The sequence below is a fragment of the Gossypium hirsutum genome, chromosome D01 (genome assembly GCF_007990345.1).
Source record: "Gossypium hirsutum isolate 1008001.06 chromosome D01, Gossypium_hirsutum_v2.1, whole genome shotgun sequence".
NCBI classification, from domain to species: Eukaryota; Viridiplantae; Streptophyta; class Magnoliopsida; order Malvales; family Malvaceae; genus Gossypium; species Gossypium hirsutum.
In genome coordinates this window covers 1,974,342-1,993,550 of record NC_053437.1, presented here as the reverse complement: position 1 = coordinate 1,993,550, position 19,209 = coordinate 1,974,342, and the positions used below count along the sequence as shown (strand labels likewise).

The window sequence follows — 19,209 nt, the reverse complement described above, 5'->3', positions numbered from 1 at the left end:
GAAGAAATGGCCGAAGTAAGAGTGTTTTACTAACTTTTTAAAAATTCAGAAATAATTAATACAAATATTTCAAACAAAATGTACTGAAATAATATAAAATAATAAAATACGAAAATAATTTTTTATTGAAAGTAATAAAATTCGGGGAAATAATACGAGCAAAGGGCAAGAATAAGCGTTTTTTTACACTAAATTAATTTAAAAAACACACTAAATTAATAAATTTATAAAATTAGAAATTATAATATTTTTTAAAGTAATAAAATGCGGAGAAAAAAATATGAAGAAATGGCCGAAGTAAGAGTGTTTTACTAACTTTTTTTTCAACATGCAGGCATCGCAATGGCTCCATTGATTCGACCCGATAGACACATATCTGATGTGGCTAATCAGGCGGTATGATTTATTATTTGTTAATCACGGGTTTTATTTATTTAAAAAGGATATACGTAATATATAGAAATAAATCATGTTATCGTAATTTTTTTCTGTAATTTAACACTATCAGGACTCCTACCGAGTAATAAGGGTCCGTGTGAATGGTTTAAAGAAAGCTCCAGGTGTACGATTGATGCCGTACTTGGAGCAAGCCAGGTTTGGGTCAGCAAAATTGATCCGGACCTCCGACTTACGCTATAATTTATTATCTGCGCTAGTGGAGCGGTAGCGCCTAGAGACCTACACTTTTCATATTCCGTGTGGGGAGTGCACAGTGACTTTGAAGGACGTTGTAATGCAGCTTGAGCTCCCAATTGACGGGAGTCCCGTAACGGGAGTATCTTCATTCACCGATCCGACTGCACTTTCTTATCAGCTCCTAGGAGAGTCGCCAGAGGACTAAGAGTCGAATTTTTCGAGCTTAAAATTTACATGGCTGAAAGCCAAATTTGGACAATTATCAGCGGCGGCCACTGAAGGTGAGTTGATGTGCGCTGCTCGAGCGTACATCATGCATATCATAGGGGGAGTACTCATGCCCGATGCAAATAACAACAATGTGCATTTGATGTAGTTGCCCCTGTTAGCTAATTTGTCTAGTGTTGGGGCTCCGCCGTTCTAACAGTGTTGTACTGGGAGCTTTGTCGGGTGACAAACCCAAATGTTGTAAACATGGGCGGATGCCTCACGTTGCTGCAGTCCTAGGTGCTCTATCGGATGCCATTTTTGGCATCGGTTAGTCACCAACCGTATGTTTATCCACTGGTGAACAAGTGATAAAATATAAATTGTTATTATTTGTAGTCATAATATATTGACTAATGTTACTAACCCTAAACCTTATATTTGTTTTTTGTAGGTAGAGTGTTCGTCCGGGTATCGGGAGGTCGTACACTGTCTCGATATACCGACTCATAATCGAACAGTATACCCGGAAAGAGGTAAGCTGCTATTCTAATATTCATGACACCTTACTTTCTACATCTTACTCACACGTTATGGCTAATTATAACAATGTTATTGATCATGCAGTTTATCTAGATGCCATACCGTAGGCCAGAAATTACAGATGTGGTATCGTCGTCCGCATACGTTCATTCCCACATATGGTGCACTAATTATCAATTTCAACATGGTCGAGTGGTATCACGGAGATCGGGTGCTACGACAGTTTGGCTGCATCCAACCTATCCCGGATCCACCGTGCGAGGTAGGGGAAGTTCACGGCATGAATAAGAGAGGAAAACTGATGTTGGATTGGGGAATTAAGCACCGAAAATTTGTGGCGTTGTGGAACGATCGATTGCGTCGAAGACCTCAGATGGTTATGGTTACCGAATCGCAACCATCATTAGAGTATATACAATGGTACTATAATTACGAGAAGCCATATATACTTGGAGGCCAGTCGACTGTAGTCCCCCAGCACGTGCAGCAACTTGGGGGACCGGACGCAGTGGCCCTGATGGATCCGAATCCTGTGGCATATTATTCTCCGGAACCACCAGAGCCCAGTAGGAGCCCCAGCCAGATCCCGAACAATCACAGTCACATGTGGATTCACATAGCTATCATCCGGATTTGGCGGGCGGTGACTATTTTTCGAGCTTCTTAGGGGGCGAATACGCCTACGAGTTTGAACTCTTTGGATCCTACCCGCCGCAGTACGGCATGCCCGGCCCGTCCGACCCGTATTCACAGTATCATGGGACTCCTTCCGGTTCAAGTTCATCGGTGCCGCACGAGCCACAGGATTTTTCCTCTATGTTTGCCACACCCCCACTTGCGCTGAATGATGGTGTTGGTCGTCCCCCAGAACGTGATCGTCGACCTCCGAATAGGTATACCCAAAGGACCACACCATCGAACCATCAGTTTTAGGGGTTTAATACACTTTTTGTACATTACGAAGTTTGTATTCTTTTTGTATAAATTTAATATTTCTAATTTAATCTTTGCTTATTTCTAAACTTTTTTGTATAAATTTAATTATTCTATTTTTGCATTATATTAAAGCTGAATCCAATTATAAATGCCTCCATTTTCGATATAATTTTAATAATTCCAAATGCGCACATGGTGTTTTATAACTTAATTTGGATACAATTTGGATACAATTTAAGCATAAACATAAGCTGAATAATAAAAATTATTTCAAATGAATTATATTTTTTATAACACTATACATAAAAATTTCACATCATTAGGTCAATTCCGACCCGATTCGGACGACTGTCCAAAATGAAAGTTCCGATAAGGGCATTTATTCTGACTATGACCACTTAACCTACATAATCCACGACACTTACTGTCGGATTTCTCCCTAATGTCCATTTCATTACGGATTCTGCTTGATTGCGGACGACCTCTTAGATTCCTCCGTAGCCTTCTGTCTAGGATAAGCTCGAAAGTCGTCGGAGGTACCTCCCACGTAGATAGGTCAGGTAGGACGGGGAACTCATTTTTCCAAACACGCAATTTGCGCTCGAGCGTGTACACATCATCGACATATTGTTCGACATTAACGTTCACTTTAGCACACGCTGCCACAACATGCTCACATGGATAATGAAGCGTTTCAAACCTCCTGCACTCACACCGTCTGTTCCGGAGATCAACTCCATAGGACCTAGTTGGTATACCAGGTCGACGACTGATCGTCTCAATAACTAGAAATGTTTCTAGTCGTCGTGAATGTATTTCTACATTCATTGACCTCGCCAATCGACGGTTTGCAACCATTGCATCCCTGACATGTTAGAAAAACACGTGTCCCGCCTCCATCTGGTCGACTTGTCGCTGACTCATTCTTGGCATCAAGGTAGCCAGCTTGTCGAAAGTAGCAGAAAAGACAGATGCAATCGGAAGATGACATGTTTTCAACAAGACAGCGTTGATCCTCTCGACTAAGTTTGTGGTTATTTGGCCTTAACGATAGCCCTCGTCAAAACTTTGAGCCCATTGCCATGGCTCCATTGTGTCCAACCATTGTCGGAAAAACGTGTTTGTCTGCCCCTCCATGTCACTCTCAAGTCGAATCATTCTTTGGCGGAAAATATGTGGCTCTAACTCATACGCTGCATACGTATTAGGAAAAAATAAGTTCTAGTAACTCGATAACATAAAACATTACAACTTATAGTGAAAATATAAGGTTATCATTTACCCATTGCCACGACTTGTCTCTTCTAGTCTGCATTCTTATAATCTTTGTGGAAGTTAGCCGCAATGTGACGGATGCAATAAATGGACCTCCATGGCACACCGGAAAGCCTAATTGTTGCAATTAAACCTTTCCCTCTATCGAAGATGATGCAAATGTTATCGTTGCTAATAACATACCACCGCAGTTTAGTGATGAAGAATTCCCAAGACTCCAAGTTCTCTTTATCTACGATGACAAATGCTATGGGGAGCACGTTTCTATTGCCGTCTTGAGCAACCGCAAGAAGTAGGATCTGTATATTTTCCATATAGCTAGGTCCCATCCACCTGCACAAATGGCTTGCAGTGGGGAAATGCCCGCACACATGGATCAAAGGTTCAGAACATCGGATGGAAAATCCTTTTTGCCAGCTGTAACTGGTCGTCCGGGCTGTAATAAGGCCTTGTCTGTAACTCAATCACAGTCCCCGGTATGTACTCCTGCATAGCAGCTATCTATCCTTGTAGCTCGTTATACGACGAATCGTAATCCCCATACAGTTGCTCCATTGCCATCTGTTTAGCTATCTATGTCTTTCATATGATACTCGATACTGGAATCGTGCTTGTATTTCGACAATCAGTACCGAAACTTTAATGGTCGACATGTCCTTCATACACATACAGATAGTTTTCGAGTCAAGTTTTCCATGATCTTCTGTCATATGTGTTGATGTGCATGTATGAGGACCAACAAACTTTCGTATCTTCCACATCTGAGAACTTTTAATGAAGTAGCTCGTACCCTCCAATTGCAGCCTTCCACTGCCTTCCAACTAGAGGTGCTCATAGGCCGGGTCGGGCCCGGGCGGCCTAAAATTTTGCCCAGGCCCGACCCGAGAAAAAATCATAAGCCCGGGCCTGGCCCGGCCTGGCCCATTTTTATTTTAAAAATTAAAAAAATTTAAAAAGTATTTTAAAAATATTTTGAAATTAAAAAAATTAAAAAGTATGTAAAAATATTTTAAAATTAAAAAAATAAATATATTTATTATATCGGGTCGGGCCCGGGCCGAAAAAGTGGTGCCTGAGGCCTGACCCGTTTTCTAAACGGGCCTCGTTTTTTTGCCCAAGCCCATATTTTCGGGCCTATATTTTTACCCAAACCCTCCCTTATTTCGGGCAGGCCGTCGGGCCGGGCCGGGCTGCTCAGCCCATGAGCTCTACTTCCAACACTCCCCAATATATATTGTCAGAGTAGACACTGCAACTTTATAATTCACTAATATGTTCATGCTGTACCGTTTAATAGCAAATACGCACTCTTTTTTACAGCTGAATCTCTGGCCTATTAATAACTCCTCATGATCAGAATTTACGGCCAGCCCGTGAGGATTAACTATTTTAGGGTACTCCGGGAACTCAGTTACATACGTTGTGTCGGGGTCTATGAGCGACATTTGTGGCCCACGATTATTGTGTATCAAAATGCGTCGCATCTGGTCCCCGACCGAAGAAGCGTCAATGTTTCCATCGTTGTTGACATCTTCAGTGTCAATATCATCAGGATCATCGTCCACATCAGGATCACCGTTACTATCGACCTCTTCATCCCAATGATCGTTACCACCTTCTTCTTCACCACCAACCACATCAATATCGGGTGTAATATTCAAATCGATACCGATCCCACCCATAGTCGATTCACTATCAACGTATGATATTGGAGCCACCATCCACGGTTCTTGAGCTCCGTGTTCTTTATCGGATGCATTGACATCTTCATTTTGCTCCATACTGGCTAACTCAGCAAATAAGTGAATCGGTGCATTCTTGTCACTCCCATTCCTACAGTAAAGAGCGATCATTGTCTCCACGTCTTCGTCGTCTACAACTTTCGTTTCGGTGAATTTGACCAGATTTGTCGAAACTGAAAACTTGTAGAAAATTTTTGATATCCTTCTCCCACAACGTCTAAGAATTTTTGCATTAATCCTTGTCTTCATTTCATCCAACGAGACATTTCTATTAAATCTCATTGCTATTTGTTGCCGACATTCAAATACACATCCAACACTTGTTGTCAAGATGACTCCATCGAAATAAACGCATACGAAAAACTTATCATCCATCTTCAATATTCAATCTGTCAAAAAATAAACAAAATCTCAAAAAAAATCTCCAACGGTAAATAAATTATATAAATAACACAAATTAATGTTTTTTACTAACAATAATACTAAGTAACATCTAAAACCTAAAAACTAATAATAATAATACTAACTAAAACTATCAATTTCAGTTTTTATTAATCTTAATAACTAAACTAACAACAAAAAATAATAAAAATTATACAAAAAAACATAACAACAATATAATAAATTATTTTTAAAAAAATACTTTTTTTCCTCTTCTCTTTCTCTATTTTTCCGCAGCACCTCTTCTTTTCTCTTATTTTTCTTCTTATTTTTCTCCTTCAGCTGGACGGATCTCGTGTTTATAACACGAGTGGTGCCACCCATGGGAATGGCACCATCGGTGCCGCCTATGGGAATGGCACCTTTGGTGCCGCCTATCAGTGCTGTCCCATCACCTGCAGCTTTTTTTTTTCTGATTTTTGTTTTTTTTGTAAATAAAAAAATATAATATTTTGATTATTTTTTTGTAATATTTAAGTAAAAATCTCAAAGACTTTTTATACCATTAAGCATTTTTTTATAAAAAAATTAATCTAAAAAAATTTATTTTATGATGACTTTATTTTGGCATTTAAACTCTTTTTTTTAGCTACAAATTTGTAATTTAAGCTAATAATTAAGATTCTTTTTAATAATTTCATTATAAATTTTGATCCTATATGTTCTTTTTGGCACAATATTTAGAACCAACTATATAACACTTTTTCAACTCACAGATAAAAAGATTATATGTTTTAACGCATTCGTACTCATTTCTTCCTGCATTTACATTAATGTGCATGCTAATCGAACAAATACTCAAAGATAATAATTAAGGAATTTTAAGTTTCCACGCAAGCAATAATAATAAATTATTAGAACGGTCCTCGTTGTTTTTTTCTTTCTTACGTCATCACTTATGAAATACCTTATCTTTTAATTTATTATTATTTTAAGATACAAAAACCAAAAAAAGCCGTAGATTCCAAAGCTTTAGTGAAATCGGAAAACTCACCGGAAATTCACCATGTGTACGTTGGAGAAACGCGGCAACCTCTTTATTTTAACGTTTACCGGCGAAGACCAGCACCGGTTTAATCCCAATGTCATCGGCTCCCTTCTCAGCCTTCTCTCTCAGGTCAAGGCTGAAGCCACTCGTGGCTCAGCTCTTATTACCCAAGCCCAAGGTAAGTTCTTCTCCAACGGCTTCGATCTCGACTGGGCTCAAGCCGCCGGATCTGAACAAGGAGCCGCGGAACGGTTACACCACATGGTGGATTTGTTTAGGCCCGTCATCGCGGCTCTTCTGTCCCTCCCGATGCCCACCGTCGCCGCCATCACCGGTCACGCCGCTGCCGGTGGATTTGCCCTCGCGTTGTCTCACGATTACCTCATTATGAGGAAAGACCGAGGGGTTCTTTACATGTCCGAGGTGGACATAGCGCTGACAATCCCCGATTACTTCAACGCGTTGTTTAGGGAAAAGATCGGCGACGCGTCGGTCCGCCGCGATTTTTTGCTGCGAGGGCTGAAGATGAAGGGAGATGAGGCGGAGAAGAGAGGGGTTGTGGAAGCGGCGTACGGCGGCGAAGCGGAAGTGAAACAAGCGAGCGTACGTTTGGCGGAGAATTTGGGGAAAAGGAAGTGGCACGGGGAGGTTTATGCCGAGATAAGGAAAGGATTATACCCTCAGCTCTCTGCTATACTGGGATTAACCCACAAAGCATACACCATTGCCAGGCTTTGATTTAAACCATGAATCTTAAGGTATGAGTTTACTCATTACTGTTTAATTTGGTTTTTAATTTGAATAATCCAATGCTATTGTTGTTGTTTTGGATGTATTTGAAGAACATTTGAATATTTGTGTTGTTCTTGTGGTGTAATACAATTAATTAAATATCAATACACAACAAAGTATTTGAATGACCCGAACCTGAATTGATTCAATTTTCAATTGGACTGCGCGCTACCCTAATTGAACTTCCACCCTGTATTTACTTATGATCCTTTTCGATGAAAGATGAGATCGGAGTGTGATGATTGAAAACAATCTGAACAACAACGATGAATGTAGCCCGAGAGAGGTAAGTGCAAAAATCATCTAAAGTTGAAATAGTAAACAAGGAAACCCGTAGCCGGAGATCCTAAAAGTTTCCGGTGAGCATCCGCCCCGCCGGGGGACGGCGCCGGTCACTCCTCTAACCACCATAATGGGTTTTTTCTTTGCTTTTTTTACGGTAAATAACCTAAAGTCGATCCACCTTTTGACTGACGGTCTTTGACTGTTAGCGTTCGGCCGCGTCTTTGTTCTCCAAGGGCCCGGTCCCTTTTTGTCCCTGGTCACCTCTATGGTGGTTGGTGTTTATGCCTTAGATGTTTCCTTTTAATGCTTTCTTCCCTCTGATCTGTGGAGTGTTGGGTTTTCCTTTTCCGACGTCGGTTGTTTGCTGGAGTTCCTACCGTTTGTGAGTTTCGAAGGTTGTTGGTGTCTTCGCACCAGTGTTTCTGTGGTGGCTGCTCATGGCCGACTGATCGGAGGGTCTTTTCGTCCTTGGCTCCTCCACCGACAAGCTTGTAATCGATGTTGGTGATCACTAGCGCTCGGGTTTTCTCGTGCTTCACTCTGCTTCGTCCTGGTTCTTGAGCCGACTTCTTTTTCACGGTCGTGCGGGGTCTCCCATTCTCCCCTCCTTCATTACTGATGGCCGCGGGGTGTTGTGTGTTGCCAGGGTTTTTGTTGGTTTGAACTCTTGGGCCTAGCCTTTGGGCTTTATCTCATGTATCTCTTGGGCTTTAGGTCCCCTTGCTGTACCAGTTTGTTTATGAAATGAAATCTTTCATTTGATATGTATATAAAATAATGGATTTCACTATTCAATTCATAAATCATTTGATCATATAATTTTATACGAGTTCACCTAAGTCACATGTATCAGTAACAAATTGTGATTAGAATCAGAATTTCGGTAACAGAACTCCTGGATTTTAACACTAGAACTCTTGGTTTTTTTTTAACAAAACCCTATATCATAACTTCATATTTCAACTAGCACACCATGTTTTGAAGAACATAAATATAACTCTTTCAACTCGCCGATATGGTCTCTCTTTGACACAAGTTTTAAAACTTCCTTTTTTCCTTTGTCAATTTCTTTCTCTTCATGCATAAATACGTGAAATATAATCAATATTCTGGAGTGTGCTTCGTATTTTGGACAAAACATAATTGACATTGTGATGAGGAAGAGCCAACGTCCCGACGAGAAGAACTGCCATGTCCTGACGACGCGAAGAATGATGTCCCAACGAGGCAATATGTCACGTTACTATGTGGTGACATGTTTCCTACTAAATATGTTTCTTCTCCTAGTTAAACTCTGCTATCTTTTCTCAGTCTAACTCTGATTATTCTAGGGATATTTTAGTCATATAATCACACGAATTTCAACCTATAAATAGGGCTTTTAGCATCCCTAGAGAGATTGATTCAACAACATAATTAAAAGAGTTTTGTGGGAATTTCGGGAGAACTTTGTATTTTAAGTTCGAGTTTGTATTTGTTTCTCCATCTCCTTTTTGGTTATTTACCGTTTTAGTGAAGTTTTCTTTTCCCATGGTTTTTTATCCTTTTAAGAGGAGTTTTTTTACGTAAATATTTGTGTCTAATTTTTCTCGTTTTTTATTCTTGTTCGTTGCTTAATACGGGTTTACCCCAACAAATATAATGTTTTCAATATAATCTCTATATGATTTCACTTTCAAATAGCATGAAAATCTTGAGAAAACCATACCTTTTTCTTTTACTTTCTAATCACGTTCTTCTTCAATTAATTGGTTTCTATGTTAAAAAATGATCCTCTGACACTCTAGATGATGAAATTTAACTATGAGTTTAAGGTAGAATTGAAGAAAATTTCATGGAAAATTTTCTTCTTCTGTTTTTTTCTCTCTTTTCCTCTCTTTCCTCTCTCGCTAGAATTCTAACCTTGTGTCAGGACCTACGGGCCAAGGAATAGTCTTAGGTAGACAGTTTCTATGGGGTGTAAGCGGCCTCCCAAAAGGTAACGGAGGTGTGCAAAGGTTTCTCTGGGCTGGATGGAGATTGGCCTTCGAGTGCAAAGGTAGAAGGGAGCTTGACTGTAAGACCCACCCGTTGAGTAGGGACGAAAGTCGGCCTTAGTGATCTGACGGTGCCGAGTGGAAGGGTCGTCGCTCAACGAATACAAGTTACTCTAGGTATAACAGGCTGATCTTTCCCAAAAGCTCACATCGACAGGAAGGTTTGGCACCTCGATGTTGGCTCTTCGTCACTTGGGGCTGTAGTATGTTCCAAGGGTTGGGCTATTCGCCCATTAAAACGGTACGTGAGCTAGGTTCAGAACGTCGTGAGACAGTTCGATCCATATCCAGTGTGGGCGTTAAAGCATTGAGAGGACCTCTCTCTTTCTTTCTCTCTCTCTTCCCATGCCAAAATGTAGAAAATTCTACATGTTTTCTTTTTTATTTCAATTTAATCCATTTCTTCCCCACCAACCAATCAAATTTCAACAACTTTCATCTTTAATTACCAGGCATTTCCACTAAGCTTTACACCTAATTGCATGGAAATTTTAATCCCATAATTATGTCTCCAAAAATCTATTAAAGATGAAAAAAAATAGCATTTAGTTCCCTCGTCCATAAAATAGAAAAATTACACTTTAGTCTTTATACTTTCCAATTTATTCAATTTAATTCTTAACTTGATTTTCCAATTTCATATGTCAATACAAATCCATGCCACATCCTAAAAATATATTTATTAAAATTTTCACGTCTCCTACAAAAGTGGTAAATTTACACTTCTAGTCCTCCAACTTTCACCAATTTTCAATTTAGTTGTTACTAAAATTTTCATTATTCATACTTTCTCCAAATATCTAATCCACCTCCAATATGTTTATTCTAGTAATATCAATCCCGTTTTCTTGATAATTATTCTTATACGTTCTTGATACATTACCATTTATTGCATAAAAAAATTTTGAGATGTTACACAAAGTTCTAGAACTCAATTTAGCAACTTTTGTATTTCTTTTGAAGATAGTCGCATGTACCTAAGATGAATTATGAGTTGATATTTTATTATGGACCTTTTGGTATACTATGTTATATTACGGACTTAAAAGAGGTACTAATGTTAAACTTTAAAGTTGAACTTACATGTAGATATATGCATGGTTATAGTTGTGCTAGTTATATGCCCCTATAAATGTTAGTATGATGCACGAGGTGTTTCAAAATCTACATGTTTACATGTGTTTCTTGTGGCCATATTGGTGTTTATGAAATTGATATCGTATTGGTTTAACTTAGTAATGTTTTGGTCTAGAGCTTCAAAACAAGAGAAGCTTGTCATGAGACATGACTTCACTATCAAAAGATATATTGTTGCATTTTGATAGTTTGATCCCGTATAATCCCGAATCACTATGTATGGGCCTATAGTACTTAGAATACATGCATTACAATTTATTAACACGAAATTTTATATTATGTCATGTTTTCTTTTAGATTAGCTCTGATGAAATGTATGTTAATTGTCTAAGTTGCTCTGACAATGGAATGTGATACCTTACATTTGCGTCTGTCGCCTGGATTCGATGATGAGTGTCTCATTTTGGTGGTATCAGAGCTAGTATTCAACCGATTTTCAAACTAAATCAAGCTTTGAATTTGAGTCTAGTGGTATGTTCCATAGGAACATTGAGTTTGGATGCTGAAAATTGTTTGTTTAACATTTACGTAGATTGAAATGTCTAAAGAATAAAAAAATGTTGTAAATGAGGAAATTGAGATTAGAGCTCCCCGTGTTGAAGGAGGAGATGAAAACACAACTAGTGATGACGGAGTTGGTGCACGTAGAGCAGCTAAGGCTGCTAGGTCGTGCACCATTGTGAATGTGTTACAAAAGGTTGCTACCATCACTCGCTTGTTTTGAACGATTCAAAATTGTCATGCGCAGAGTAAATTCAAAATTGCCATTCTCCTAAATTTATTGGTTTAACTTTTTCATCCTAATTTGTCGAATTTCCACAATTGATTCCATTCTCCAAAGAATGGTCAAAAGCTTGAAATTTAGTTCTCTAAAATTACAGTAAATTTGGAATTTGATTTTCATCATTTTTTGAAAAATTTCATTATAGGTTCTAATAATATTTACTTTTTTTAACACAATACTTAGAATTACCCAAAGCCCCTTCTTTAACCCATAAATAGGAAATAATGTTTTTCAGTGCACTTGAACCCATGTCATCTTGTATTGGTAATAGTACCCATACCAATCGAACTAATACTCAATCGACCACAAATCCTAGAACTTAAATCCAAATTATATATATATATATATAAAAGCTAAACAATTTACTCAAAAATTTACTCAAACTTGAAATCACAAAATTCTAAAAATGGTCATTCTCTCCTAAATTCGTTTATTGGTTTGACTTTTTCATCCAATTTCTCTAAATTTTCCATAATTGGTTCTATTTTCCAAAAAGTGGACAAAAGCTTAAAATTTGATTGTATAAAAGTTATAGTAAATTTGGGTTTTGAATTTCCATCCCTTTTTGTCTCTTTCTCAAAAATCATTTCTTAATGTCATTTGCTCTAAAATTATATATAACTACAAATAATATATATTTGAATATTTAATTTTAAATAAAAATATATCTATCTAATACAAATATAATCACAAATACTACCTATTTAAATATTCGATCTTAAATGAAAATAAATTTAAATAGAAGTTACAAACCATAGGACTTATATCAAAATATAATATATTAAAAAAATCCCATGTAATTTGACCATCGAGTGGCATCGATATTGTTGTCAATGTAGGAGGATGTGGGTTCGAATGCGCTGAAGTGCAATATCCTCCTATTTAAAAGTTGGAGAGAGACTATAAATAATTTTAAACATTATATAAAAAAGAAAAGATATGTTACTTTTCAATAAAAAAAATTAACTCAAAATTTAAACCACAAGATTCTAAAAATAGTGAATTTGGAATTCGATTTTTCATCTGTCTCAAAATAATTTCATGCTGGAGTCATTTGTTCTAAAATTATTTTTAATCACAAATAATATATGTTTAAATATTTAATTTTAAATGAACCTCGTGTGATGGCCTGATGGTTAAAGGCTCACCATCTTAGATGTGGCTTGGGTTTGAGTCACGCTAGTCGCACTTGTTATTTAGGCTATGCCTTGTTATTGTAAATCAACAAAAAAATATTTAATTTTAAATTAAAATAAATCTATCTAAAAAAATATAATTACAAATAATACCCATTTAAATATCCAATCTTAAATTAAAATAAATTAAAACAGAACACACTAATCATAAAACTTAAACTGAAATAACAAATAGACTTAATGGCAAATTTGGCCACTAACGTTTACATGTTTTATCAAAATGACCTTAATTGTATTTTTGAGCCTTTTTTTTACCATCAAACTTTGTTATTTTTTTCAAATTATTTTTTAACAGATTTGATGAAAGTGCCATTAAAAAAGTTAACGGAATGATGTGGAATTTCATACGTAGAATATTTTTAATGAGATGTAATTTATTACTTAGATAACCCAATAAAATAATTATATTTGAAAATAATAAAATAATTCATGAAGTTAAAATAATAACTCTTAATTTAAAGAAAATAAACATAATTATCTAAAAAAAAGTTTTGAAATGAATGCACACATTTAAAATTTTCAATTAAAATTACCATTCTGATAAATTTCTTGGTTCAACTTTTTCATCGTAATTTGTCGAATTTTCCACTGTTGATTCCATTTTCCTAAGAATGGTCAAAAGCTTGAAATTTAGTTCTCTAAAATTATAGTAAATTTGGAATTTGACTTTTCATCTTTTTTTAACAATTTTATTATAGTTTTTTTTTGTTATTTTAACGATATTTTCTTGTTGTTTTCTTCATATTTTGTTATAATTTCACTGTTATGTTACAATTATTTTGTTGTTATTATTTGGATATTGTATAACTATTATTTTATTATTAATTTTGTTATTCTTTTAGAGATATTTTCTTGTTAAATTACATATATCTTAGTATTATTTAAGTATATATATTTTTTAAAATTTATTTTTAATTTATTTGAAAATATTTATTTTAATATTTTTAATGTACTATATATATTTAAAAATTATGTAAAATATAATATAACATAAAAAATTTAATATGGGTGAGGCAGGTGGAGTCCAGACTTAACAAACACGTCTAAGTTTTTACTTAGTCCTGCCTCAACTAATCCCATCAAATCGCAAAATTCTAGAGACTCTTTAAAATAAAATTGTTGACCAATTAAATAGTGCATTTCCAAGAGATAGATGCATACAAAAGACAATGAACGATTTTTCTTTGTTTTTTCAATATCTATAGCTTAAGTTGCTATTGATTTTAATGTGCGAATTTACTAACTCCAACGACCCCAATCAAAGAGAAGCTATAAATCAATGGCCGACCTAGAAAAATTTTTGAGGGTTAAATTAATTTATATATTTTAATGATAGAAAAAATGTAATTTTATTATTTTAATTATTTATTATATTTATATCTTTAAAGAGTTAAATTAATTTTTTATTTTTAAAAATTAAAATATAATTTTACTATTATTAATTTAAAATTTATAAATTATAACCTTCTTATCCACTTCTACAAATAGAATCCAAGAACACTTTGCATGAATAAATTTTAAAGAGGAAATTCGCCATGTGTACGTTAGAGAAGCGCGGCAACCTCTTTATTTTAACGTTGACCGGCGAAGACCAGCATCGGTTTAACCCCGATCTTATCAGTTCCCTCCTCGACCTTCTCTCTCAGGTCAAGGCTCAAGCTACTTCTGGTTCGGTTCTTATTACCCTAGCCCAAGGTAAGTTCTTCTCCTACGGCTTTGACCTTGATTGGGCGCAAGCTGCCGGGTCCGAACGAGGAGCCGCAAAACGGTTACAAGACATGGCGGATTTGTTCAAGCCCGTCATCGCCACTCTTCTCTCCCTCCCGATGCCCACCATTGCGGCCATCACTGGTCACGCTGTTGCCGCCGGATTCACCCTTGCCTTGTCCCACGATTATCTCATCATGCGGAAAGACAGAGGGATACTTTGGATGCCTGAGGTGGACATAGCGGTGACACTCCCCGATTACATCAACGCGTTGTTCAAAGAAAAGATAGGCGACGCGTCAGTCCGTCGCGATTTGTTTTTACGAGGGTTGAAGATGAAGGGAGATGAGGCGGAGAAGAGAGGGGTTGTGAAAGCGGCGTACGACGGTGAAGCGGAAGTGAGGGAGGCAAGCGTATGTTTGGCGGAGAACTTAGGGAAAAGGAAGTGGCACGGTGAGGTTTACGCTGAGATAAGGAAAGGATTGTACCCTCAGCTCTCTGCTATACTGGGATTATCCCGCAAAGTATACGCCATTGCCAGGCTTTGATTTAAACCATGACTTTTAAGGTGTGGGTTTTACTGTTTGATTTGGTTTTTAATTTGAACAATCATATGTTGATGTATCTAAGAACATTTGAATAACTATGTTGTTGTTGCCCTATAATAAAATTAAATAGATAATTAAATACCAATACACAACAAAGTATTCAATGTAGCATTACTTACTATCCTTTTAGGCATCATGTTCATTGTCTCGAGACAGAAAACATCAAAATTAAGAGTCCAACAAAGTGAAGCTAAGTCATGAGACTTGTCTCAACATAAAAGTCATTGTCTCAAGACATGAACGTCAATATCTCGCAACAATGAACATCAAAACCAGAGGTTCAAAATAAGAGAAGCTTGTCACAAGACATGGTTTCACTATCTCAAGACATTGTTGCATTTTGATAGTTTGACTTAGTATTTGTCTCCTGAATTCAAATTTGACCTTGTCTAATCCCATATCATTATGTATGGGCCCATTGTACCTAGAATACATGCATTACAACATATTAACACAAACTTTTATATTATGTCATTTTCTTTTAGGTTAGCTCCAATGAAATGTATGTTAATTGTTTGAGTTGCTTTAACAACGAAATGTGATACCTCGCATTTGGGTCTGTCGTTTGGGCTGAGTGATAGGTGTCTCATTTTAGTAGTACCAGAGCTAGAGTTTAGTCAATTCTCAAACTAAATCGGGTGTTGAATTTAATTCTAGAAATACATGCCATGGAAATGATGAGTCTAGCTAAGTTTAGATGCTGAAAATTGTTTGTTTAACATTTATATAGTGTGAGATGTTTGAAAAATAAGGAAATATTGTAAATGACATTTATATTGTCTAAAGGAGGAGATGAAAATAGATTCGAAACTCAAGTGAAGATTGAGCAAGTGCATGTAGAGCAGCTAAGGCTGTTAGGCCACGCCATGAGGGCAAAGGCGATGAAGTGCTATTGCGCACCATTGTTGATGTGTTACATATTCATGAGCTAAGTTTGAAACGAGTCTAAATATAATATTAACACACTATATATTTACCCAATGTTCTACTCAGTCCAAGATATGAGCTTAAAATTTTGCTCAAACCTACCTATGTAAATGGCTAACCTAGGCCCATTTTAAGCTTCATTATATTATTTTTTAAAATTTTAAAAAATATAATTTTATATTTATTTTAATTTAATATTTAATATTTTTTTATTTATTGCGTTTTATATATAGTCATCTTAAAATTTTTAATGTTTACATTATTGTAACACCCCTTACCCGTATCCAACACCGGAATAGGGTACGAGGCATTACCAAAACACATACACTTGTAAACGTATTTAACCGAGTTATAAAATTTCATCAAAATTAAAACTTTCAAAATAATTAACATGTTTCTATAACTTTTCACAATATATCCTCAAAATATTATAATCATAATAATTAGGGCCTGCGAGACCCGATACATACTCATGCAATTTAATGCTTCATTTCCATTTCATTCAATTCGCAATTTCTCATGCTCATAATTTAAATCATATCACTAGAAATTTCCATTTAATTCACGTACAATTCAATGACATCAAATTCAAAACTAATTCGCATTTACCATTTAACTCAATGTTTATTGATTATACCATTCAATAACACATTTATGAAATTCTCAATTTAGCAATGAAAATATCACTTTAGTTTGAACAACAACATCGTCCTGATATAAATACACTACCACTTATCCATTTACTTTAATTCTTTTGGGTCCATTTGTCACTTACCATCCTTAATCAAATTAGGGAACGGTCACGGAAAATTGAGTACTTCACTTTCACTTTGCCATAGTATAACTATGGTCTTACGTATGATCACTTATCACTTGTCCCTGATCAGATAAGTGTAGCCACCTATCACTTTGTTTCTTGATCAGATAAGTGTAGCCACTTATCACTTTGTCTCTTGATCAGATAAGTGTAGCTAAAGCTATCACTTATCACTTTTCACTTGTCACTTGATCAGATAAGTGTAGCCGAAGCTATCACTTATCACTTTGTCACTTGATCAGATAAGTATAGCCGAAGCTATTACTTATCACTTTCCACTTGTCACTTGATCAGATAAGTGTAGCTAAAGCTACCACTTATCACTTTGTCACTTGATCAGAAGTACTCAAATCCGGCGTTCCGCTCAATTTGATCATTTATTCATATATCAGGCTTACCAACATGTGTTAATTCATAAACCATTCATGGTATTATTTCATGCCAAATCATTTACTGAATATACCATACACACATACTATGAAACTTTATTTTCACACATGAGCTTAAACCATGACCAATAATGCACAAAAATAAGCATCATTCATATTTCATCGTTTATGAGTTATAATCAAACATATGACCATTTATACACGAATCATTCATATATTTCCCAATTTTCCTCCTCCTCCTCTCCATTCCACATCCTTAATGTGTATAACACACTTAAACAACATTAACCATAATTTCAATATTCACTAACATGTATATTCAAAGCTGTTTATCCGAGTCAGAGTCACTAAATTATTTTTATCTGGAGCTACAGAGCTCCAAATTAAGATCCGTTAATTTTTCCTGAAACTAGACTCACATATCTTCATACCATAAAATTTTCATAATTTTTGGTTCAGCCAAATAGTACAGTTTATTCTTTAAAGTTTCCCCTGTTTCGCTGTCTGACAGTTCCGACCACTCTTCACTAAAAATTAATTATCTCATTGTACAGAATTCGGATGATGTTTTAGCTTGTTTCTTATAAAAATAGACTCATTAAGGATTCTAACCATATAAACTATAACTCATAATCATTTTTGTACAATTTTTAATGATTTTCCAAAGTCAGAACAGGGGAACCCTCATTCTGACCTTGTCTCACAAAATCTATTATATCTCATGATTTACAATTCCATTGCTCACATCATTTCTTTTATAAGAAACTAGACTCAATAAGCTTTAGTTTCATATTTTATTCATCCTCTAATTCAATCTCTACAATTTTTGGTGATTTTTCAAAGTTACACTACTGCTGCTGTCCAAAACTGCTTTAGTGCAAAATGTTGATTTCCATTTTGCCCCAAATTTCACAGTTTATACAATTCGGTCCTTTCTCAATTAACCCCTCAATTAATCTAATTTTCTCAATTAGTACTTTACTAGACATTATAAGTTGTTACACAACTATTGAAATTCAGAATTTCCACATATAACTCTATCTTCAAACTCTTTTACTATTAGGTCCCAAACATTCACTTTCTATTCAATTCTTTCAATAAAATCAGCATATGAACAATTTAAAGCTCTAATTTCATGCTAAATCATCATATACTTCCAGCACATATTCATATCAACTTTCAAATTCTTTCATAAAATCAAAAACTAATGGATTTAACAAGTGGGCCTAGTTGTAAAAGTCATAAAAATACAAAAATTTCAAGAAATAGTCAAGAATTGAACTTACTTGTAATAAAAATATGAAGAACCAGCTTGAAGAAGCCCTTCCATGGTGTTTTAGCTGATGAGAATTCAGAAAAATGAAGAGAAATCTGGATAATTCCACTTGGGTCCTAACTTTATTAAGCAAAATTTGCAATTTTCCAATTTTGCCCTTAATTCTCCTTACTTTCTTGCTGATTTCATGCCTCTGCCGTCCAGCCCAAATAGACCTTGGGTCTATTTTCCTTTTAAGCCCTCTTCCTTTTATCATTTAAGCTATTTAATCATTTCTCAAAATTTTGCATTTGTTACAATTTAGTCCTTTTTGTTCAATTAATTATCGGAACTTTAAAATTTCTTAACGAAACTTTAATACTAACTTTTTAACACTCCATAAATATTTATAAAAATATTTATGGCTCAGTTTAAAATCCCCGAGGTCTTGATACCTCATTTCGATTCTAATTATTTTAATATTTATTTCTAGTGCACTATTCACTAT

The 19,209-nt window shown here is 35.7% G+C and overlaps 3 protein-coding genes across 3 annotated transcripts; 2 read left to right on the top strand and 1 right to left on the bottom strand.

The window, feature by feature from the left end:
• Positions 1 to 2,646: 2,646 nt before the first annotated feature.
• Positions 2,647 to 3,180, bottom strand: LOC107933058 (uncharacterized). The gene has a single exon (XM_016865209.1). It carries the CDS (start codon positions 3,178 to 3,180, stop codon positions 2,647 to 2,649), a length of 534 nt encoding a protein of 177 aa, XP_016720698.1.
• A 3,476-nt stretch (positions 3,181 to 6,656) lies between these two features.
• On the top strand, positions 6,657 to 7,688 carry LOC107933094 (enoyl-CoA delta isomerase 2, peroxisomal). The gene has a single exon (XM_016865245.2). It carries the CDS (start codon positions 6,787 to 6,789, stop codon positions 7,504 to 7,506), a length of 720 nt encoding a protein of 239 aa, XP_016720734.2. The 5' UTR covers positions 6,657 to 6,786; the 3' UTR covers positions 7,507 to 7,688.
• A 6,786-nt stretch (positions 7,689 to 14,474) lies between these two features.
• LOC107933041 (enoyl-CoA delta isomerase 2, peroxisomal) lies at positions 14,475 to 15,400 on the top strand. Its single transcript, XM_016865189.2, has one exon. The coding sequence runs from the start codon at positions 14,534 to 14,536 to the stop codon at positions 15,251 to 15,253; it is 720 nt and encodes a 239-aa protein (XP_016720678.1). The 5' UTR covers positions 14,475 to 14,533; the 3' UTR covers positions 15,254 to 15,400.
• Positions 15,401 to 19,209: the final 3,809 nt, after the last annotated feature.